The sequence below is a fragment of the Pezoporus flaviventris genome, unplaced genomic scaffold (assembly GCF_033815535.1).
Source record: "Pezoporus flaviventris isolate CSIRO_AGI_PZ_B2104156 unplaced genomic scaffold, CSIRO_AGI_Pfla_v1 ptg000001l, whole genome shotgun sequence".
Taxonomy (NCBI): Eukaryota; Metazoa; Chordata; class Aves; order Psittaciformes; family Psittacidae; genus Pezoporus; species Pezoporus flaviventris.
The window spans coordinates 58,658,348-58,681,852 of record NW_026892549.1 but is presented as its reverse complement, the minus strand read 5'-3'; the positions used below and the strand labels follow the sequence as shown (position 1 = coordinate 58,681,852).

The window sequence follows — 23,505 nt, the reverse complement described above, 5'->3', positions numbered from 1 at the left end:
GGTCATTCAAACTTTATGTCAAGACCCACAACCTTGCAAAGAACCCAGCCCATTACCACAGCAACAACCCAAGCGCTTTCCCTTCACCACTGCTCTGCTGAGGCACATCTTCCAGCCCACTGCCGGCGACGCATCTTCATACAGGGGGGACAACTGGGCACAGGGCTGGGAAATGTCACGGGAATACCACGGAAGCCATCGGGAAAAGTCTGTTTAATTATTGCAGAAAGCAGAGTCGGTGGGAACGGCACCGTTCCTTGGCTCAGCTGAACCCTCCAGCTCGCTGTGCTCTGCCATGTCCAAGGGGATGCTCTACCCAACACCGAGCTCCAGAGATACACGCCACCAACCTTCCCAGGCCAGCATTTGCTAATCCAAGCCCTACAAGGAAGCAAACCCCTGCACATGTGGCCTTTATAAACCTGATCGATTGCTCATGGGGAAAGCACAGCTTTACATTTTGCCTCTCCAAAACAAAAGATCGATGCATGTGGCTTCTGTGGCATCAAAAAGAAATGCGTGAAGTTCCTTTTTCCTCTCTCGACAACAAGTGCCAGCATTGGAGGTGAAGACAAAGCAAAGCAAAGCCAAGGCAGTGGGAACAGAGCCACCTGAATTGATGGGACCAGCCCACTCAGCACATAAGCTGGGACTCGTGTACCCCAACCGCCCCAAAAGCCGCTATTGGGAAGGTGCTGCACTCATTGCTGCAAAGGAGAGAATCAACTCCCTGAAACCTGAAGGGCATTTTCCTTTTGTCTGCTCTGTGCTTCCCCCTTGGCTGCTCTGGGAAAGGGGTTTTCAATCGTGAAAGCTGGTGTAAAATCACCAGGGAAGAACCCTGCCGCGCTGCATGGCTCTAAACTCAGGATACCAGGACCCTGAGGGCTGCCTGCTTCTGCGCTGGGGGCAGTGTGGAAAGCCAGGGAGGGGTGGGTCCCAGGCCAAAAAAACACACAGCAAATGGCTTTTGGGCCCCAGTCCCATACAGGTACCAAAATGTTCACCTGCAGAAGGCCTTTTCCAAGGCCAGGTTGGACAGAGCCTTGGGTGACACGGTCTAGTGTGAGGTGTCCCTGCTCATGGCAGGGGGTTGGAACTGGATGATCTTAAGGTCCACTCCAACCCAAACCATTCTATGACAGAGGAAGGCCTATCCTTGCCCCAGGCACCCAGCAGGCAGAGGCAGCAAGGGGCTTTCTGCTGTGAATCAGGTTTAAATCTTTATATATATATAAAAAACTAACACCCCCCCCCCCATGTTACCCACCCCCATTCCCATGTCTCCTCACACTCTGCCATATTCCCGGCACTGCCGAGTCCCTTTCCAGCAGAGATTTTGCTAGCTCTAGCCATCCAAGCTGTCCATCCCACCCTGCCATGACCGACCCCCCCCTCAAACCTGCCCTTAGCGAGCTGTGCCCTGACCTCTCTCACAGCGAGACTAGTACCGCAAAGCTTGCTTTTGGCTTGGCTTTATTCCCTAACCCCTAGTTTTGATCACCCCAGCTGGAAGCAAATGAGCACCGTGGAGCTGAGCTCCAAAAGGACCCGCTCAGGGCTTTGCTTCAGAAGGTGACACTCTGAGTCTGAGATGGGGCACTCCTGGGAGACCCTCACGATGCTTCCAGCAGCATCATCCCAAATCCTTGCCTTTCTTATCTGCTTTTTCCAAGCAAACAGCTTAAAGCTCAGCACCGGTCAGCCAAGCACCCCTGGGCACTGCAGCCTTACAGGGCTGAAGGCTGCCTGTCCTTGCTCTGCACCCTGAAACACCAGCCTGTGGGGTGGGTGTGTGTCTCCTCACCCATCATCCCCCCCCATACCGACATTTTGTGCTGGTCCAGCCCCCCCTTCGGCTTCCAACACCCCTTCCCACCGACAAATGGAGGGATGCAGCGGGATGCAGCAGCATCTGGGCGCAGCCTAAAGCCCCCTCACCACTGACCTTGCCGAGCCCCGGCGCTGCTTTTACCCTCCCTTCCCCCCCCCCCCCCCCCCCCCCCCCAGCCCAGCCCCAAATGTACACGTTAAAGATCCAGAAGCACGCTGGGCTCCTCTCAAATGCACTTCAACAGGGTCCTGCCCTGTTCACACACACAACACACCCACCCCGGCACACAAAAGCTCGGTGGTCCCGAAGGATGGAGGGGGTCTCGCCCCAAAAACATGTTTCCGTCCGGATCCGGCCCTTGGGAGCACGGTGGTTCTCGGAAAGGGGCGGTAGGAAAGGGAAGAGATCCCGGCTCATCGCCCGCAGCCGGGATCTGGGCTTGGCTGGCAGGAGCGGCTTTGTTATCACCACTATTGTCTGTGCACTGGGAAAGGAGGGAAGAAAAATAAGCAGGAAAACAAAAAAAAAAAGAGGAAAACCAAAAATAATATGAACTATTAAACCCAAAAGAATCGCTTTGGTTCTCTCGCCCCCTCAGTTCCTTTGTCTGCTCCCCCAATCCCTCCCCGCGTCTGCGGGGCTTCTACCGCTTCTTCTTCTGCTTGAGGGACTTCCTCCGCTTCAGGATCATCTCGTAGAGCTTGTCCATGCCCTCCGTGAGCCCCTCGCCGATGATGGCGCAGGCGGGCTGGATGTGGTAGGTGGTGGAAGGGGTGAGCTCATGGAGCGCCAGCTGCTTCTCGATCTCGGCCACCGGCAGGGACTTGGGCAGGTCCTGCTTGTTGGCGATGACCAGCAGCGGGGTGCCCTGGTTCTCGGCGAACTTGGTCACCTTGTGCAGCTCCGTTTTGGCCTCCTCCAGCCGATCCACGTCCACTGAGTCCACCACGTAGATGATCCCATCGGTGCAGCGGCTGTAGGACTTCCAGAGCGGGCGCAGCTTCTCCTGACCACCCACATCCCAAAAGTGGCAGCTGATGCCTTTGGCCGTCCCGTTGCTGAGCCGGATCTTCTCCGTGTTGAAGCCGATGGTGGGCACGGTGTTGACGAACTCGTTGAACTTCAACCGGTAGAGCACCGTGGTCTTCCCCGCCGAGTCCAGGCCCAGCATCACGATGTGCAGGGACTGGAAGGCGGAGATGTTGGACGAGATGTTCCCCATGGCCACGGCTCACGCCGCGCCTTCACAGCCCCGCGCCCATCCCCGCGCCGCCGGCCCGCAGGGGCACGGCTCGGGGCGAGCTGGGACGGGCAGGGAGCGGGCAGCGCAGCTCCACGCGGCGGCGGCGGCACCGACCGGAGACTGGCGGCACCGCCCGGGAGGAGGGACCGCGCCGCCGCCTTCCGCCGCTGCCTTCCCCCGCCCTGCTCCTGCCCGCACCGCCCCTGCCTGCACCGCCCCTGCTCCTGCCCGCATAGCCCGGGGTCAGCCCCGACGTGAGACAAGGGGAGTTTCACCCTCCTGCGGTTAAAGCTCGGTTTCCATCGTCACCGGGCACGGAAATCCCAGCCTGGTTTGGGTTGGAAGGGACCTCAAAGCTCATCCAGTTCCACAGGCAGGGACACCTTCCACTAGAGCAGGTTGCTCCAAGCCCCTGTGTCCAACCTGGCCTTGAACACTGCCAGGGATGGGGCAGCCACAGCTTCTCTGGGCACCCTGTGCCAGCGCCTCGGCACCCTCACAGGGAACAGCTTCTACCCCTAAAAATAGCACCAAGCCAAGGCGTTATTCACTGCACGTGAGACACCTTCTGCTGCTCCATGTGTAATCCCGGACTAAGGAAACCCGGGAGGTTCAAAGTGGTTTAGGCACAGCTCACAGGGTCCAGCACAGCTCAGAGACCCAGCTGCTCCTTCCAGGCCAACATGGGGACAGGGGAGCCACCCCTGCTGCATGCTCTGGGGTGCCCCCCTCTTTGCTGCTACATTTATCCCTGGCATTGCTCCTGAGCCAGCAGCAGGGTTGTTCCTGCAGTACTACACATCCCCCTTTTACAGCATATGTAGAATAAATACCAACTCTATCTGACAGCTTAACTAGAAAGCCCCGGAGAAAAGCGCTCTGCAGAAGACAGATACTGCTTTTTAACTTAGGATGCTTTCACTACGCAATATGCAGCAAGGATTGTCAAACTGGAGTGGGATTATTTCTCATCTTCCTATTTCATCCCGAGGATGCGTGCTGCAGCTCTGCATGGCGATAAGAGTACCTGCTAACACACCCCATCACTGCAAACGCCTGCAACTCACTGTGATGGGCTCAGAGGCGCAGCTTCGATGGGAACCACCATGTGGTGACAGTGGGAAAGGTGCAGGGACATCTCACACTGTTCAGGGTTTGCTCTGGACCAGGCAAAGTAGTGAGCTTCCAAGAGCATGTGCAGGAAGCTCTGAGGCATCACCTCGCTCCAGGAGCTGGAGCATTAAAGGAATGCCAGAAATAGAAGAACAGGGTCACGTCTGTGAGCAGCGTCACGAGCAGATCCCACCTCTCCTGCCTGCACTGCTCCAGCAAAAGCTTTCCTTACCACTGCTATGAAGGATAATCCCAAGGCAAGTGCAAGCCAGGCTGAGGAATTCCTCCTCTCCCCTGCATCACTTCTAACCCTCTCCTTCCCTCTTCCTTCATCCCCACTGCTGAAGACAGCTTTGAGCCTCTAGTCCAAAGGCTTCCTTTTCTAAACATGACACCAACATTTCTTTCACCCTAAACAGCCAAAGCCCAAAGGAAGGATTTCCCTCCCGTGCAACCCTCCTTTATTCACCCCAGCACCGACTGCGAGTTAGGAATAAAGGCAAGGTTGGATAGAGAGGCTGATCAAACCGGAGGGATGCTCTAAAAAACGGCCTTATATTAGATGTTCCCAAGGGGATGGAGATAAACCAGGAGCGTTGCGGTGGTGATTTATGCTGCACTAATGCCAGCTCTCCATAAATAAGCTGTTAAGACCTCCGCTGAATATTAAGCACAGCAATAACAGCGTTAATCGCAGCGGAGTCTGCCAAGTCCATCCACTGGCAAATTCAGGGAAACCCGCCTTTTCCATAAGACCCCACCTTCTCCTCTATTTTCTCACCCGCTTTCCACCTCCCCAGGGTCAAGCAGGCAAGGTTAAAGCGGGCATTAGCATCTAAATGTGTGTCTGCATGTCCCTAACAAAGGGACCGCTCGCTGGTCCCCAACACTTCGCTCCAGCAGCAAGAAGACTGTTGCTGCCATAGTAACTGTTTTCAGACGTGGCAATTACTTCTTCCCAGCCCCCTTCCTATCCCATCTCCCTTCCCCCAGCTCATCCCGTGCTTCCAAGTATCTTTGGGTTATTTTGGGGGGATTTAACACAAAGCGCCGGGGCCCGCACACATCCCGGAGAGGCCAGAGGGATGCTTCCCATGCTTCCAGGGCCCTCTCATGGATTATCTCTAATAGTGGCTTCTGCTCTGCAGCCAATTACCCCCCTATCACCCAGGCTGAACCAAGCCCTGGAGCAGTAGCTTTTGCTGGCAAATCTGTTGACTCAGAGCAGGGGAAATGGTTTTGCAGAGAGCATCCCAGATCCTGGAGCATGGAGGATACTCTCCCTCCTCCCCTGCCCCTTCCTTCTTATTAGCATCACTCGGTTTAGTCTGCTCCCTTTTGTTTCTGCATCGAAAACGGAGACACCAGGCCAAACAAAGCTATAAGGCAGGGCTGTAATTAGGGCTGCCCCCGTTCTTGGGGATCGCTGAGGATCCTGTGACTAGTGCCTGGATGAGGGAACACCTCTGGTAGTCAGCATCCTTTTCTTGTGCCACTCTCCTTCCTGCCTTCATCCACTCTTCCCAAGGATCTTCCAGCCCACTCACTGGATAATGAGGCTGGCTAATGCAGGATCATGACGTGCTGAATAGCCTGTGAGTCCCGTAGGAGCCTTTTGGATATTTACTCTGAGGGGAAAAAAAAAGCTTCATGGGTTTAATGGGACTTCTTTTATCCTGTGGGCTGCAGGAGCAGGGTGATACAGCTTGGGTACCCCCAGTGAGAGGGTTAAAGAGGGAGAACAAAGGGGCACAGGGGAATAACAGACAGATGCTGAATATTTCACACCAGGATTATCCCTCTCAGACCTCCATTCACACTTCTGCCATGTTCCTTGGAGCTGAGCCCTCTATCCCTGCCCTCTGCTGCCCTTTGAGCATGAAGGCTCCTGGGACAAGGAGGTTCTGTGGCTCAGAGATATCTCCAGGGGCTTCATGGTGGACAGAGGATGGAAGGATGTATGGAGACCTTACTGCAGCCTTTCAGTACCTAAAGGGGCTACAAGAAACCTGGAGAGGGGCTTTGGACAAGGGACGAGCTTTAAGGTCCCTTCCAACACAAACCAGGACAAGGGGAATGGCTTTAACCTGCCAGAACAGGGTAGATTGAGATGAGCCCTTAAGCAGAAGCTCTTCCCTGTGAGGGTGCTGAGGCACTGGCACAGGGTGCCCAGAGAAGCTGTGGCTGCCCCATCCCTGGCAGTGTTCAAGGCCAGGTTGGACACAGGGGCTTGGAGCAACCTGCTCTAGTGGAAGGTGTCCCTGCTTGTGGAGGGGTTGGAACTGGAGGAGCTTTAAGGAGCCTTCCAACCCAAACCAGTCTGATTCTATGATTCCATTATTCCATAATTCTAGCCCTTCTTGCAGGAGGGGAGGAAAGCCCTGGGGAAGCCCCGTGAGGACCCCAGAAGAACACAGATGTTATTTGGAAACAGATACTCCCCCTCTGCTTTGTCTAGGACATATCCAGGGGTGACTGAGGCACCTCCAGGGTTGAGAGCAAGGGGGGATCAACCCTTTCCTTCCACCTGGATGATCCAGATACCAGACCCCCAACACCTTTGCACAATCAGTGCCTGGAGGGGAATAACCCCTGACTGCCCCGGCTTCCAGGTGGGTAAATAACTACATTGAACGGCTGCTTTTGTGCTCACAAGTATCGTGGGGCCAGAAGGGAGGAGACTGAAACCCGGCTGGTTTCATTGCCCCAGGATACTGCATTGGGTTTGGGTACAAACACAGCTCCCTTTGGTCCAGCCGAGGGGAAACTGGGGGGTAGAGAGGGAGAAGTACCTGCACCCACTTGGTTTCCCATGTTGTGTTATATACTGAACACTCCTGCAGACCAGGGGTAAGATCTGGCCCTGAAGGGCTCCTTTGGAGCTGTGTAACCCCATATGGTGGCAGCCTGGAAGCTCAAAGGCTAAAGCACCTCCACATCGAAGGAAGGATGCTGAAGCGGAGACGGTTAAGCACACACGTGTGATGTAGACCGTGGTTCAGGTTTGTCTGCAGACATGTGGTTGTACATCCCTCCCTCATTCCTGTCCTGGATAATGCTGGGCCTCAGCCCCTTCCCACCCTGGCAGAATTCCTGCCCAAGGCTGTACTGGCAATAATTCTTGGAGCCTAATGAGCTGCAAGCACAGCAGAGAGAGAGAACAGGCCTGGTGGAGATTTAGGGCTCATGAATCACCAAATGCTCTCCAGCAGCACAGCAGCAGCTCAGGGGACCTCCTGCACTGATTTGCAGCACACATCTCTGCTGAGCCCCCCAAGATGTCACTGCATGTGATTTCCTTCCTTCTTCCCTTCCGGAATTCCCTTCACTCTCCTCTTAAAGGAGCTGCTCCATTGCCAGAGGGGAAAACTCCTGCTCTGCACTTGTTTACAGCTACTTTAGTCATCAGGAGCCCTGTAGGAGGTCAGCTCTCAGCTCCCAACCCACATCTGACTAACCCACACCAGCCATCCCCTCCAGGCAGCCCCAGACTGCCTCTGTTTGCACATACCCAGCTTGGAAGGCTGAGGTGAGCCCAGGGCTGGGGACACTGTCCCCAAGGCTCTATGGGCAGCACAGGGGACAGGACCCCCTAGTTTCAAGGCAATCATCCCTGTTCCCTGCTAGCTTCCTTCTCATGAGAGGCAGAGGTGGAACTGCAGCACTGATACTTGTCTCCATCATGGCAAGAAGTGCCTGTAGGGCCTGGGGAGCTACCACTCTGCTCTGCACCTTCCAGGCACAGGGATGAAGGGACACTGATGTGGTTTCACACTGTGATGAGCATTACCTGCCTGCCAGTCCCAGAGGCAGTGTGATGCAGTGAAGCTGTGATTCATAGGATCATGGAATCCCAGCCTGGTCTGGGTTGGAAGGGACCTTAAAGCTCCTCCAGTTCCAATTCCCTGCCATGGGCAGGGACACCTCACAGTGCCTCCCTTCCATGAATCTCCATTGGGATGCTCTCCAGCTGGCCAGGCAGACAGCAGTGGTGGGCACTGATGTGACAGCCACAGTGCTGGCATCTCAGTATTCCTGCCACAGATGTCTCCTCCATCTGCAGTGCTGCAAAGGAGCACTATTTGATACCCTGTGGCACCAAAGCATCCTCTTGTACTGCTGGGCAGCAAAACCAGCCCAAAGGCACCAGGGCCAAAAGGACCTCCAGCGATGCTGGTGAATAGGGACAGATGCTGTTGGCCTCTGTATTGCTTTGCAGAAACCGAAGCAGAACACATCTGATTTAACCAGACGAGAAGACCGGCAAAGCCTGTTTTCTAGGGCCACCTGGTGATGGCGCAGAGATAAGCCTTGCTTTTGGATTTCAGGGGCCCGGAGAGAAGTCTTCCTACTTTCCCTTCCCCTCCTCCCTCCCCGTCTTGTGGCCACAACTGGGGCGTAAAGGAGCCAAGGTGTGAGCAGTAAGGAGCAGAGAAGGACCCTCAGAGGGGGGTGAGGTGTTCCCTGGGAGCCAGCGACCACATTGACAGCACCTGAAGCATCTGGTTAAGCTTTGTGAGCTCCTCCTTTCCCCACAGCAGCCCTGGCCACTGCTTACCCAGGCCAGGCTGTGGTTGCCCTGGGGCACTTGCATGTTTTGGCTGCCTCAAAGCTGTCCCATGCCCGTTGGTATGCACCGTGATGCTGAGGGGATGGGTTGTGCCATAGGTGCTCAGCACTGCTCTTTGCAGTGCTCTGGGGAAGCCAGGGATTTCCCAGCTCGTTGCACTGCTCCTGCATATTCTTCTGCAGTTAGGCAGCCAAGGGGAGGGAGGCACTGAACTTACTGCACCCAGCATGGGCCCCACCAGTGCTGGAGTGGGTGCTGTGATGCCACCAGTGCCCATCCCTGCTGCCAGTGCTGCAGGAGCCTGTTACTTGGAGCTCACTGCCTCAGAGATCAACCCAATCCAGGCTTTCAAGAAGGGGAACTGATGAACCACCCAACTGCATCCTTCTCATAAAGTGGACATTTTCATTCGAAGCACATGCTGGTCCTCAGACATAGAATCATATCAGAGACTGGTTTGGGTTGGAAGGGACCTTAAAGCTCATCCAGTTCCAACCCCTGCCACAGGCAGGGACACCTTCCACTAGAGCAGGTTGCTCCAAGCCCCTGTGTCCAACCTGGCCTTGAACACTGCCAGGGATGGGGCAGCCACAGCTTCTCTGGGCACCCTGTGCCAGCGACTCAGCACCCTCACAGGGAACAGCTTCGTCCATTGCATTTGTTATTTGTGCATTTATAGGCCAAGGCTTGGAAAGGCTGAGGCCAAAACAAGCCCCCAGCCCAACCCACCCCAGTGCCCTGCGCAGCGATACAGGTTTGTCTATGGCTGCTGCGCCTCATCCCTACCAGAGCTCCTCTCTTACGCTCTTCTGTCGCTAGGGGGCAGCAAGGGATCGCGGGACGGAGCCGGTGCCCGCAGAGCCCTCTGTCCCCGCTCCGCGGCCGTTCCCACCGCTGCTCGCTGGGACGTGCTTGGCCCGTCCAGTCCCAAAGCCCCCAACGCCATGAATTGTCCTGGCCCAGCCTGCGGTTATAGGGGGTCAGTCCTGGCTCACAGAACCCCAGCCTGGTTTGGGTTGGAAGGGACCTTAAAGCTCATCCAGTTCCAACCCCTGCCACGGGCAGGGACACCTTCCACTAGAGCAGGTTGCTCCAAGCCCCTGTGTCCAGCCTGGCCTTGAACACTGCCAGGGATGGGGCAGCCACAGCTTCTCTGGGCACCCTGTGCCAGCGCCTCAGCACCCTCACAGGGAAGAGCTTCTGCCTAATACAGCTTTATTAATTATATCTTTATAAATGATCTGGATGATGGGGCAGGGGCTACCCTCTGCCAATGCACACATGACATCAAACTGGGATGAGTGGCTGACACACCAAGACCCCATCAAGCTGGAGCAGCATCCAGTTGGAGGTCTGCAGTCAGTGGTGTTTGCCAGGGATCAGTACTGAGTCTGATCTTATTCAGCTTATCAGTGACCTGGATGAAGGGCGGGAGTGCACCCTCATCGAGTCTGATGATGGTGGGAAGCTGGTAATGCACCTGAAGCTGTGCTGCCATTGAGCAGGACCTCCATAGGCTGGAGAATTGGGCAGAAAGAAGCCTAGTGAGGTTCAACAAGGGCAAATGCAGGGTCCTGCCCCTGGGGAGGAAGGACCCCAAGTACCAGCACAGGTTGGGAGCTGACTTTCAGCTCAGAAGGGGGTATTGGTGGATGATAAACTGACCATGAACCACCAGTGTGCCCCTGAGCCAGGAAGGGCAAGAGTGTCCTGGGGATGCATCAGGAGGAAGGCAGCAGCAATCAAGGGAGGTGATGCTCCCCCTCTACTGAGCCTGGTGAGGCCACACCTGGAGCACTGTGTCCGGTGCTGGGCTCCCCAGTACAAGACAAGGAGCTGCTGAAGAGGGTCCAGTGTAGGCCATAGGGATGCTCAGGGGTCTGGAGCATCTCTCGCATGAGGAGAGATTGCAGGAGCTCGGCCTGGTTTATGAATCATGAAGGAAAGGTTTTGGTGACCTGAAGGAATGCTGTGGTACCCAAAGGGGCCAGCTCTGCTTCTCCAGGCTCCCCCCCTCAGCTGCAAACAGCAGAGGGCTCAGCAGGGATGCACACAAGTGACAGCTATTTTCTAATGGAGCTTTCACGGGTGACAAACCCCATTTTACGCATCCTGCCCTGCACTGCTCCACCTGACAGCGAGAGAAGTCCCTGCCTGGGTGGCCACAGCTCCTGGAAGCAGGATACGTCCATCACACTGATGTGCCTCACCTGGGAGGTGACTTCCCAGCCACGTTTCCATGGCACGCTGTGTGCTTTTAGCCTCTCTGTAACCACATACCTGTGGACATGTGCTGTCTGGAGAGCGGCTCTGCACACTCTTCTGCCTCTCATTGAAGGAAAGGGTTGATGACAGTGGTGACAGCCCCACCACAGCAGTCAAACTGGCTTAGGGCTGCAGCTAGTACCATAATGTGCCTACCAGGAACAATCAGTAGTGGTGGCCTCCCATAACTACCCCTACAACCATGCCTAAAAGATACCCCTTGTAATGTGCAACAGGTCAGGTTTGGCTAGGGCATGACTGGTGGTGTCTCTGAAGATACCTCCAACAGGATCCTTGTGCCACCGATGGCATGCAGCCCCAAGGGTGCCAGGCTTCACTCTGCTCTGGGCTCAGTGCACAAGAGATGGCACATCTATGCCCTAGGGGCAAGCCAGCAATGATGGGCAGCAAGAGGTCTGGTGCCAGCGAACAGGGAGCTGCCCTGCGATGTCTCATGGGGCAGTGTTTTTGGTGCCCAAGCCAGGCATGAAGAGGAAGAGGTCGGAGATGGGAGGCAGCGCCAACTGTGGCTCTGACGGTGCAGAGCCAATGGAAGTAGACCAGCCTGAAGAGCTGGAGCAGCTGGTGGATGTGGATCCACCTAAGGATCACAAAGAGCCCATGGAAGTAGAGTCACCAGAGACCAGGAAGAACCCATGGAGGTGGATCCACCCAAACACCAAGAAGAACCCATGGTGGTTTATTCCCTCCAAGACCAAGGAGAACCCACAGAGGTGGATGTACCTACCAAGAAGGACCCATGGAGGTGGATCCACCCATCAACCAAAAAGAGCCCATGGAGATGGACACCACTGACATGATGCTCATGGTTGGGAACCCATGGAGGAGGATCCACCCAAAGACCAAGAAGAATCCATAGAGGTGGACAACACTGCATATGTGACTAACAGTGGGCAGCTTATGGAAGTGTACTCCACCACTCATGTGGCTGATGGTGGGAAGCCCACGGATGTAGACACCACTGCTTCTGTGGCTAATGGTGGGGAATTCATGGAGGTCAACGCTTCTGCACATGTGGCTGATGTTGTGGAGCCCATGGAGGTGCATCCACCCAACAACCAAGAATTGCCCATGGAGGTGGACAACATTGCTCATGTTAATGATGGCAGGAAGCCCATGGAGGTCGGCACTACTGGCTGATGGTGTGAAGCCCATGGAGGTGGATCCACCTAATGACCAAGAATTGCTCATGGAGGTAGATTCATTGTTCATGTTAATGATGGTGGGAAGCCCATGGAGGTCAACGTCACAGCTGATGTGGCTGATGGTGTGGAGCCCATGGGGGTGCCTCAGGCCACCAGGATCTTGCAGGCTCAGGAGGGGGATGTCTCCAGAAAACCACAGGGGATGAGAAGACACTTGAAAGGTTCTTTTCCTTGCCCCCAGAAGAAAGGGAACTGTGTAACCCCCTCTGCTTGCGTGGCTCGCTCTGGCAAGCCCAGGTGAGGTGCAGATCCAATCCAAAGCATTCAATGAATTCCTTAAGCATGTGAGAAAGGAGCCCAGACTTCTCCTGAGTCAAATCCCATGGGAAGCTGACCAATCGCAAGGATGTGTGTTTGCAACTTTGCACCAATAAGGCTGAAGAAAGCAGGGGCTGTTTCCAGGCATTTGTCTTTCCAACAGCAAGGAAAGCAAACCATGAAATGGATATGCCTCTGAGGAAGAAAGGTGATGATTTACAATCATAGAATCATGGAATGGGTTTGGCTGGAAGGGAGCTGAAGATCATCTAGTTCCAGATGTGTAAGTGAACCATTGGTTCCCATGCTCCAGTTTTGTCATTGCTCCTGAGGAGAGGCCTTGGCCATACCAATGTAATCACAGACATGTAATTCCTCATGGATTCATGCTAATCTTCTTGCTATATTCAGCAGGTGGATGTTGGCCTGGAGCCCCCATATATGCATACACAGAGATGTACATAGGCCGTTCACATGGGACAGTTGGATTTCACAGGTGAATGCTGTTTTCCATCACTTTCTCTCCCTGCTCACCCCCACAACTTGCTCTAGTGGAAGGTGTCCCTGCCCATGGCAGGGGGTTGGAGCTGGATGAGCTTTAAGATCCCTTCCAACACAAACCATTCCATAAGTCTATGATGCTATGAATTCAGCCTTGCCCAGCACTGGTACTGCTTCATCTCCCACCACGGGGCTTGCTCCTTACCCTTGGTGTCCCACCAGATTACTTCCACTGTAGCACCCTTACTGTGGGGCTTTTGGAAGCAGGGTGTGAAGAGGCACCTGCAGCTCCATTCTGCTTATCAGAAACCGGTGGGAAGTCTGCCCATGGCCTGCAGCAGTCAGCAATGGAGGTTGTATTGCTGGAGGTCTCTGCAAAGACCTGGCCTAGAGGGTGGTTTCCAGCCACCCCTGCCTGCCTGGCTGAGAGTAGAGCTGCTGTATTTACTATGTGATGCCTGGCTTCTAGGCAGGCAGGCTTTAATGCATGCTAATGAACAAAACAAATGTTTTCCCCTCCAAGTATCACGTGTTTCCCCAGGCTTTCCTGCAGCTCAGCCAGGGAGATACCATCAAAGTGGTACCATGTAATGAACCTGTGACGGTGTCCAGCAGGATTTAGCAGCTGCTATGCAGCTATTGAGACTGAATGAGTATATTCCTTTGGTTTTATTAAGTGAAAACTTACTGTAAGCCGTTCTGGGAAAGAATGGGAGAGCTGGAATGCTAAAGCAGTGATTCATCCCATTTAGTTAAGAGGAGGTTTAGTTAAGAGAAAAAAAGAACCCAAACCCAAAACCTGAGGTTTCAGATACATCTGGAAAAAGGAACTGAAACCCCCATTCTGTGACCATAGCATTTCACCACACAATGCCTTTATGGCAGGACAAAATATCTCTGCTAGGTTTGGGCCATGCTGTTGGCCTCAGCGGTGTTAGGTGTGTGCAGCATGCAGTTTACTGGCATCAGCACAGGGTTCTATGGCCTTGTTCTGCAGGTCATGATTGGGCTCTTACATATACACTGAGCTCCAAACAGGGAGGGTTTTCTCCTTGGCACTGCATCCTGAGAGCCCACCAGCAGTTACCCTTGCTGCTGCTCTGGAGGAGATGGGCTAAATAAGAGTGCAGTCATGGCTGCTGATACAAAAGAATAAACGCTCCTGTTTGAAGACAATAAACATTCATCGATGCCACATTTCTTCCTAGATGTGATCATGTTGCTGAAGCACCCTGATTTCAAGAGGAAACTGTGACAGCTCCCTTTGTAACGGCCACAATAACTGAAAAGCCTCAAATGATGCAGCCCATCTCCTGCACAGCCAAAGCATCTAAGAGCGGAGAGGGAGGCTTTAATTACACAGCAGTTTCCATGACAACCTCCTACATCAAATGGACAGCACAAGAGCTCTCCACTCATCTTTTTGGTCTCCTTTTGCCTCTAGAACAACCAGGCCAGGATAAGAGCCCAGCTGCATTTCAGCATGGTTTGCACAGAGCAGGCAGCCTGATGCCTCCTCCCCACAACCCCAACAAAGGGCCCAAGGAGCCTGCTTCTTATTCCCATTGCAATTGCTGACCACCGGCCTTGATGACAAACCTTCCCAGGTGATGTTGGTGCAGCCAGGAGAGGCAATTTGGTCTCCCAGATCTCACCTTCATAGGTGCCACCACTGTGGTGACATCTCCTTGACACTTGACTTTATCCCATGCTGGAGGCTGAATCTCACCATTCAATGGAACCATTGCCATGAGGGTCTGAACCCTCTGGCCAGGAGAGGACCTTGGTCCTGCGAAAGCACTGGTGAGAAGCCAAAGCGCAGGGCTGATAAAGCCAGGCTAGGATAGCTGGCTGCATGTGTTTGAGCCCTGCTCTCACCAGTTGAGGGGAGTTCATGACTACAGGCAAGGTCAAAGGGGTGCTCATTTGCTTCATGACTTCAGGTGGGAGTACCAGAATACACTGATAATTCAGTCTTCCTTCATTCTGGCATGGGAAAAGCAGGCAGCAGGGCTGCAGTGGGCAGCTGGCAGCCTTCAGCGATGTCATCCAAAGAAATCACTGGTCCTAAGATGACATTAAGAGGGGAGGAGGAGGAAGACGTCAAGGTGGCGTCCAACTAAAGGCATTGTTCTCTTTGCTCCGGGGCCATGCGAATGACAAAACACTAATATTTGCTTTTCCATTTCCTTTCAGCCCCATTGTTTAAGGGCTCGGTCGGAGACAACTTTCCAGCTCACCTCTGTTTACCCTGAGCACCAAGGGTGCTCGGCCCTTTGCTGAGCCTTTCCCTTCCTTCCATTGGCTCGGTGGGAAGGAAAGGCTTGCTAGTCCTTCCCCACATGAGCAGATTCCTTGTCCCCCTTGACAGCAGCTTGGGAACAGCTGGGCCTGCTGTACTGGGGAGCTGTGTGTTTTCTTTTGAAGGGCTCAGCACTACTTAAAAGGCAGGTCTGGCCCCCAGCACGCCTGCCAAGTCAAATGGTTGGCTTGCTGCGAATCTCAGCTTAAGTAGGAATAGATCCAACAACGGAGCAGGTCAAAAATCCCACTTGGCTCAGATGCCTGCTCCTTGGCTCAAGATTCCTGACAGCAAAGCCGTTTTTAGTAGTGGCTGTGTGAACCTTTAGTGCTCTCTTCAGAGAGCACGGCCTGTTCTGCTTTGCTCTGCAATGAGCTGATTCCCACCCAAAATGTCTTTTATTCCCACCCAAAATATCTTTTTATTAAAGATACAGAACCCCCAAAAAGACTCGAGGGGACCTTTTCAATGCATTAAGGATGTCAGCAAGAAGGTTTTGATTGCTTTTAAACCCTTCCAACCCTGGGCTTTGCAGATGGTTCTTGAAGAGGGTGTGGGATCTTCATGAGCAGTGCTTCCTCTTACCTGTGCTTTCTGCTTCTTAAATGCCAGCAAGCTGGTGGCTTTTACAGCCTTAGACAGTCCCTTTACTTGACTTTGCCTCCCAGTTTGTAAGAGCAACGGCATGGCCAAAATATAGCTGGACAAGACCCACATCTTGCTGACCACCCCCCCCCCCCCCTCCTTCCATGTACCTCTGCTGCTCCATGCTCCAAAACCCAAGGGTTTCCCCTACAGGGGAGGCACGGAAAGCAGGCAGGGCACTGTAGTGGTGCTGAGTGTTCTGCAGGAGCCTGGAGTTCCAAGCCTAGGCAATGGGGTCTGCCCTATTCCCAGTATAGACCTGGTTGCTTGGTGCCAGTGCAGCACTGAACTGGCCAGGCAGGACCACTTCTTGTGGCTCACACCCTGCCAGGAAGCATGCAGTGATATAAACACCACATCAGTGCTGCGGATTGATGGCTGGATAAACAGCAGGCCTGCCTGGAGGAGGCATGGCTCTCAGGCCTTGCCTTGGGGGAGGCTAGGGTGAGGTACACACAGCACTCTGCATCCTCTCCTTGGCTCTGCCCACCTCTGCAGGTCAAGAGCATCTTCAAGGGCATGAATTGTCATCTTGGCACCACTGGCATTAAGAGATCGCCTGTTGTCTCAGTGCAAGTGATGTCCCAGTGCACCCAGTGTGTCCCACTATCTCCCATTAGACTGAGGGAGGGCTCTAAGGTCTCCACACAGCTTCCCCTCTCCAGGCTGAACAGCCCCAGTGTCTCCATACAGGAGGTGCTCCAGCCCCTGATCATCCTCACAGCCTTCCTCCAGCTTTAAACCTCCTCAGGTAAGGTGCTCAGTAACCTGGTGAAGGAGTCTGGCAACTGGTTCCTTTTCAATGCGACTGCCTCTGCAGCGGTTACTGGGCACCACTGTCACCAGCAATCAGTGCCAGCTGCTCCCTCGTTGCCAGAGCAAGCCACCCTGCGTGCGAGCCGTCTGCGTGAAGGTGTCTGCTTGAACTCATGGTGGAACGAGGCAGGTGAGGGCGTTTTGCTGTGCGTGACATGGGTACAAATACCGAGTGCTCACCTCCACTGACCTCCTGGAGCAGAAAGGCTGGTGACTGGCAGCCTGGACTGCAACCATGCTGGGCTGGAACAGAAGGCTGCTGAAGTGAAGGAGAATCAAAGGCAGCTCTCCTGAAGCCAATGGGGGACTCAGAGCGAGTGCCTCAGCCCTGATTTACTGCAGGCATCTCGTGATACCTGTTATGCTTTGTTAAAACTGGCTCCTTGAGCAAAGTGGGAATTGCGGCTTTCCGAGCCTCACACGAAGAGGAAGAAAAGCAGAGAACCCTTAGACTTGGAACAGAAAGCAAATAAAACTGTAACACTTTGGCTGTGTGATAAATACAATGATCTTCAAGCTCCTCACATAATTCCAGTTGTCTGAGAGTGCTGACAGCTCAGAGCTTGCTGCCACGCTGTATGCATAAACCGGCCTTTTGGCTCTTTGAGGATACTGAAGATGTCCTGGTCAATATTTACAGGGTTTAATCTCCAGTGCTAATCAGAGCTGAGATTATGGAGTTTATTCAAATCAACCCTGCACTGATTGCTTGCTTTCTGCAGTTGCTGGTTTCTTCCCTGCTGTCCAGATGCCAGGGAAACTGGGAGTTTATGGAGGTTAGATTTGCTGGAGTACTGCTATTCACTGTAGCAGTGTGAGAGGATTTGGCCTTCAGGGGCTGATGTTACTCCAAAATGAGATGTCCCCCACACCTTGACATGAGTTAACAATGGGAATCTTGGACTGGGAATGGTTCTGTGGGATATGTTTTTCTTTGAAGCTGTGTTTGTGAGAAGAAGGAACCTTTATTGTGAAGAGAGGGCAGCACATGTGAGCTGTCCTGGCATCATTTCAGCCCATCTTCAAGGTTATGCATGGCTCCAGAAGCTTTTTCTGCACCCCCTGGAAGGGCTCCTTTGGCCCCACTCCTGCAGAGCTGGCCTGTGGCTGTCGCCATCCATGCATGGTACAAAGGAGAAGGAAAGTCATCACAGACCCCTGATCACTGCTCCTAAGGCTGCATTTCATACTGTGCAATGGCTATTCAGGGCAAGGTCTGCATCCCTGAGCTGCTAAGAAGCAACATTAAAAGGTCCGTGCTCTTCTCCAGTAAACCTGCTTGGCAGTGATGCAGGCGTCCTATGATGCTCTTATCAGGACTTGACTTGGTAACGCAGCTCTAGAAGGAGCCTGGCTGTGTCAGTGAGGAATCCAGCTAAAGGAAAAGGTGCATTGGTACCTCCTCTTTGCTTTCCAAGCTGAAAATGAAGCCCAACCCGGGTGCTGTGCAGCAGAGGCGCCTCCGGTTTATGGAGTGGGTTGGTCAACAATGAGCTACAAAGTGTCAGGGTAGGCACTGATTTCAGTGCAAGCAGAGCTTTGCAAATGCTCCTTGAAGCCTCTCCCTGCTGCCAGAGCCTTTTCTACCCCTTGCACAGCCAAAGACTGCATGCTCAGAGCCGGGAAAGCCAAGGACAGAGCAGAGCAGTGAGGACAGAATAAATGAGGTGCTTGGAAATCAAAGCCTTTCTCAGCACTGCAGCTCCAGCAGTGCTGCCCCTGTCCTCTCGGGGGCTTTCTCATCTCTTTGCCTTATAATACCCACAAAGGTTGCAGCTTGTCCGGGCACATCTTTCAGTGCTGCTGCATTGAGCCTCTGAGCAGAGGTGAGAAGTCCTCTGCACATCCTCAAGGGAAGAGAAGCATCACGGCTTGCTGTTCAGCGTGACCTTCCACTCCATAAGCAGTAAGGGCAGTGCCACTGAATGGGCTTGTCTCTGCTTACTGCTGCTGGAGAGGGAAAACATCACCAGCATTGCCCTGAATTAGGCATACCAAGTTAAAAAACTATAGTTTGATGTCCTTCATGAAATACAACCCTAATTGCTGCTGTCATCTCTCCCCACCAGCATCAGACTGCCTTGTAGCAAATACCCACCCATCTTCTCAAGTCTGTCAGCCAGCGTTGACCTTGCTACGAAGCATGCTGGGTTCTGGTTTGTCAGCAGACAGGGTGAGAAGGGAAGTGTCGGGAATGAAGGTGGTGTGAAAAGCAGGGAGGGAAGGTGCCGCTGCGCACTGAGCAGATGGAGGGTGAAGTGGTGTCACAAGCCCCGTGGGCGCTGCTGTATTAGTGATGCTAATAAGCAGTGAGGAACGGGGAATGAGTTCTGTGGAGCTGATTGGGGTCAGATGGGGACACTGGAGGGCAGTGCTGTCCCCACTTTTCCCCTCAGTCATAGAATCCCACACTGGTTTGGGTTGGAAAGGACCTTAAGAGCATCCAGTTCCAACCCCTGCCATGCGACAGGTTGGCTGGGAGATGATAACTCTGGTAACATCTAATGCTGATGGAGGCAGTAGTCTGGAGGTCTTTCTCTTCACAGCATGGCTTAAACGCCTGTGACAGTGTAATTGGGCTCTGGGAAATGGGTTCCTTCCCAGCACCAGGTTGTGTTTTGGATCAGGGAACTCTTTCTCAGACTTGGGAGAACAGCCCAGAGAAACTGTGGCTGCCCCATCCCTGGCAGTGTTCAAGGCCAGGTTGGACACAGGGGCTTGGAGCAACCTGGTCCAGTGGAAGATGTCCCTACCCATAGGGCACAGCCAGTCTGGGATCTGCTGCACTGGTGGCACTGCAGAGGACTGGCACTGCTGGCATCCTTTCCTCATGGAGCTTCCAAGCACAGTGCTGCTGACACTCACCCTAATGGGTGCTGAGGGCCAGGAGCTCAGGCGGCAGCAATGAGTTTAATGAGTTCCCACTACTTTAACTGCCAGCCCCAGTCCTTGCCATCCCTTTCCATGGCTGCTCCTCTGTTCAGCATGCTGCAGAGGACATGCAAGGAGAGCCAGCCTCAAACGGTTAGTGTTGCTGTCCTCATTCTCCTTGTCCAGCCCCTCTTTCTTATCTCCACAGCAGAGGATAGATTTCCCTAATGAGCCCACACTGGCCTCATGTTGCCTGATCTGATAGCAGTCACTCAGCATCCCTGCAGTCTTGCTGCTCTTTGCTGAAGTCAGCTTTCTGCTCCTGCTGCCAGGCTGGGAGAGTGCTGGTGTTTACTCACCCCTTAATCTCTGCTGCAGCCTGAGGAGCTCCCAGGATGCGCAGGTAAGGCCGTGTGCCTCATGGGCTCATGCCAGTGATAGGGTATAGAGTTAGTAAGGCAATGGAGCCCTACCCATCTCAAGTGGGTCCGCAGGGGTTAAATCTGGCATCCTGGTGGCTCTCGGCACATCTGGGCTTATGCTGGGTGAGACACTGATGGCAAAAAGAGGGACCAAAGGTCTCTGAGAGCAGGCTGGGGATGCTAGCAAAGGGCTGTGTGACATGATGCCCTCTGTGATGACAGACAGCTGAAGTATTTGGGGGGTCAGGCTGAGCGGGAACAGGGCTGGATGCAGCAGCCTGTGGCTCCATGCCCTGCACCCAGGCCCATAGGTTTCCTTACTGGCCTTTCTGAAAAACAGGGTTTGGAGACTCAGAGACCTGCCTTGGATGTAGAAGAACCTGGTGGCACCAGCAGAGATGCCATCCAATCAACACTGCTTCTCTCTGCCTCCCATCAGCCATCAGCTTGCACTGAGCATCTTTCCACTCTCCTTACAAGAGGCATCTTCCTCCAATGCAGTGGGAGAAATTCAGACCCTAAATAAGGCTGGTATCTGCAGAATTGAAAGGGGAGGATTGGGAATAGCATGCCATGGGGTCTTCATGAATGCTGTAGAACAAGAAGTGGCTGATATGTGCTGTATCCGCTTGCACGCACCTGCACTGGCACACAAAGGGATGAGGCTGCTGCTCTGTGAGTGTAAGGCAGGCACATTTTAGCCTGTAAACCAGCAATGACCTCCAGCACATTGCCAGTATTGATGTTCCTCACCTCAACTCCAGGCACAGCTTGGTCTGTATCCATTGTCATTCCCCTCTGTGGCCTGTGCTGCCACTGAGCATGGTGGGGAATTCAGCCAGCACTTGGCCTGGGTTTCCTATGGGATACATGCATCAGAGAGCGTGTCTAGGCCTCCTGCCATCCGAGCTTATAGATTACCCATGGATATTGATGTGACTCCTCATGGCATCTCCCATTTCCTGTATGAGGGAGCACCTGTTTCCATCCCGGTTTCTGGCAGGCATTGCTTTATCCTGCCTTGCTGCACAGGACTCAGTGCCACACAGATGCTAATGGGCACCATGGGAAGCTGCAAACACACTTCTTGACTGGCAAACCCCAGTCCTTTGCTATAGGAGAAGCTGCTCTAGACAAGACTAATTGGAGAAGGTTTCTTGAACTTGGATCATGACAACAGTGCATTGGCTTTTACGCTGCTTCTGCCATCACAAAGCACTTTGCAAAGGAAATCAGTGCATTTCCCACTGATGAATGCAGGAGAGTGACTGCTCCAAGAGCCATGGGAGAAGTAAGACATCATGATCTTGCATCTGCTGTGCCCCCAAACTCCTGTCACAGCTTGGTGAGCACTTATGCTTCTCCCTTTCAGCCTTGAACCTCCCTTGGGTCTGTGTCTGTGCAATGTCCACTGCCTCCTTGAGCCCACAAAGGCCGGACACCTGCATGTTGTCTATAACATAAACCTAATAAATAGAAATAAATCTAACTAAAATATGTCCTTTGGGGGTATTTTTGCCCCAGGAATGACTCTTTGAGGGTTCAATAGTTTAAGCTGACATGTATTAATTTCCTTAGTGAGGAGGAGTTGATGATAATCGTGCATTGCCAGGTGATGTTTGAAACAGGATCTGTGCTGTCACTGTAACTGAAGCCTTGGCTGGCTGAATAGGTCTTGCAATACAAATATTTGCCTGTGGATAGATGCCTTATTATTAATTTAAAGTCTGACATAAATCCTGAGCTCAGAAATGCAGATTTAAGCTGCACGGACAAAAATAGATGTGGCCCCTTGCATGGGGACCCATTCTGATTGCGATTCCATAATTGGATCATGCTGCAATGGATACCTTAAATTTAGTTACAAAAGGCTAACAAGGAAAAAATGCTAACCATTTATCACAGCCCTAGTGCTATATTTAAAGCTGTCAGCGTTTCCAGGATATAAAGTGATCATAAATCCCCGTGATTTGTAACTGGCCATAGGAATCTGCCTTCCTGCTGACATTAACATCCGAGTTCTCCACGCTCTAAGCCCTTGATTTGGCACCGTAATTAAGCCTTCACCTCCTTTTCAGTTTAGGAATAGCCCTGCTGCTGTTACAGGCTTAAATATAGGCATAGGCTTAAACACACTGTTCAATCAAGGTCCAAGCACTTCATGTATTTCCTTCAGCAATCAACACCTTGCTGTTGGTTTGCAGTTAAAGGTACCCAAAATGCTGCTCTCACATTGCATTTACATGGCCCTGGTTTGAGGCTGAGCTTGAGGCAGATCTTTAGCTGTCGGATGAGAAGTGCAGTAGGTAAAACACAGTTCTTCAGGAGCTTTTCCTATGGGTGGCTTGCGCAGGATCCTTTAGAAAAGACAGACAATAATCCATCAATTGTAAATCCCCCGAGGCCACTGGCATCATCAGCCCAGCCCCAGGCCTCCAAAACAAGCTATAGAAACCCTTGGAATTGGGCAGGCATGGAATGACTTTCCTAAGGAAGTTTCTTCCAGGTCCTCACTAGTTCATGCCCTGAAGCTAGGGAGTTTACCTGATTGCAACAACTCATTTAGAGCTTCATCTTGCAACCTCTAGTAACGTGGCTCTCACCAGTTTGCTAAGTGGGTAAAAGCAGTAGAATGCACCTTAATTTAAGTTCAAATGCACCTGCCTGTTGAAATTCCAAATCAGCCTTGATTCCCACAAGTGTCCCCTTTTCTTGGGTCACACCAAAGCCAGGTTTTTTGCATCACAGCACAGGAACCAAGAGCCGATGCAGGATCTCCATCCCTGCTTATCAGAGACAGGAGCAAAGCTCTGGTGTCTCCTGAGAAGTTCCATTGTTTGTTAGTAAGTAATATCTTTCCCTTTGCTGGCTGTGCCCTCAGGTGAAGGGGATATTTTAGCTGCTCAAGAGCCGTACAATGGAAAGGCATTTGCTTGAGTTATGATACAGATAATCCTGCAGGAGCCTGGCATTTGGAAAACTGGCCAAGAAATAAGGCAAGGAGCAATTCCTCTGACTGTGGCTCTGCTTTCCTTTGTGTTTTCATTTCCTACCTTCATTCCTCCATCCCCTAAAGCAGTGTCAAGCCTTTGGAATGTACTCAGGAGCACAGTGAAGAACAATACCCCCAAAAATGCAATAAAAAAAGGAATTGCTTCTAAACCTCCTTTGCCGAGCATGTGAATCCTTCAGGAAACTCATACATGCCACAGCTCAGCAAATCCCTTAGGAATGTGAGCTGTCCTAGGAGTAAAGAGCGTGTGGGAAGCCTGCTAAGATATGTGTTGGGGAAGTGGGGCCTCAAACAAACAGATGATGCTCCCATCGGGGTCCTACACCACCCTGCATGACCCATTCTTCAAAGGCTGCCTTTCTCAGCCCCCGCCATGCTGTTTGCACTGCATGGGCCTCAGGCTGGATCACCACCTGCTTGGTGGGC

The 23,505-nt window shown here is 52.9% G+C and overlaps 1 protein-coding gene and 1 long non-coding RNA gene across 2 annotated transcripts; one reads left to right on the top strand and one right to left on the bottom strand.

Annotated features, from left to right (window-relative positions):
* Positions 1 to 2,143: 2,143 nt before the first annotated feature.
* On the bottom strand, positions 2,144 to 3,255 carry ARL4C (ADP ribosylation factor like GTPase 4C). The gene has a single exon (XM_061460149.1). It carries the CDS (start codon positions 3,054 to 3,056, stop codon positions 2,478 to 2,480), a length of 579 nt encoding a protein of 192 aa, XP_061316133.1. The 5' UTR covers positions 3,057 to 3,255; the 3' UTR covers positions 2,144 to 2,477.
* A 16,474-nt stretch (positions 3,256 to 19,729) lies between these two features.
* On the top strand, positions 19,730 to 21,563 carry LOC133272769 (uncharacterized). The gene is made up of 2 exons (XR_009744564.1): positions 19,730 to 20,047; positions 20,407 to 21,563. It is a non-coding gene; the product is annotated as an uncharacterized LOC133272769 (long non-coding RNA).
* Positions 21,564 to 23,505: the final 1,942 nt, after the last annotated feature.

Bases quoted from the DNA above. Each gene is read 5' to 3' on its own strand.
- ARL4C (XM_061460149.1), bottom strand. From the start codon at position 3,056: ATGGGGAACATCTCGTCCAACATCTCCGCCTTCCAGTCCCTGCACATC.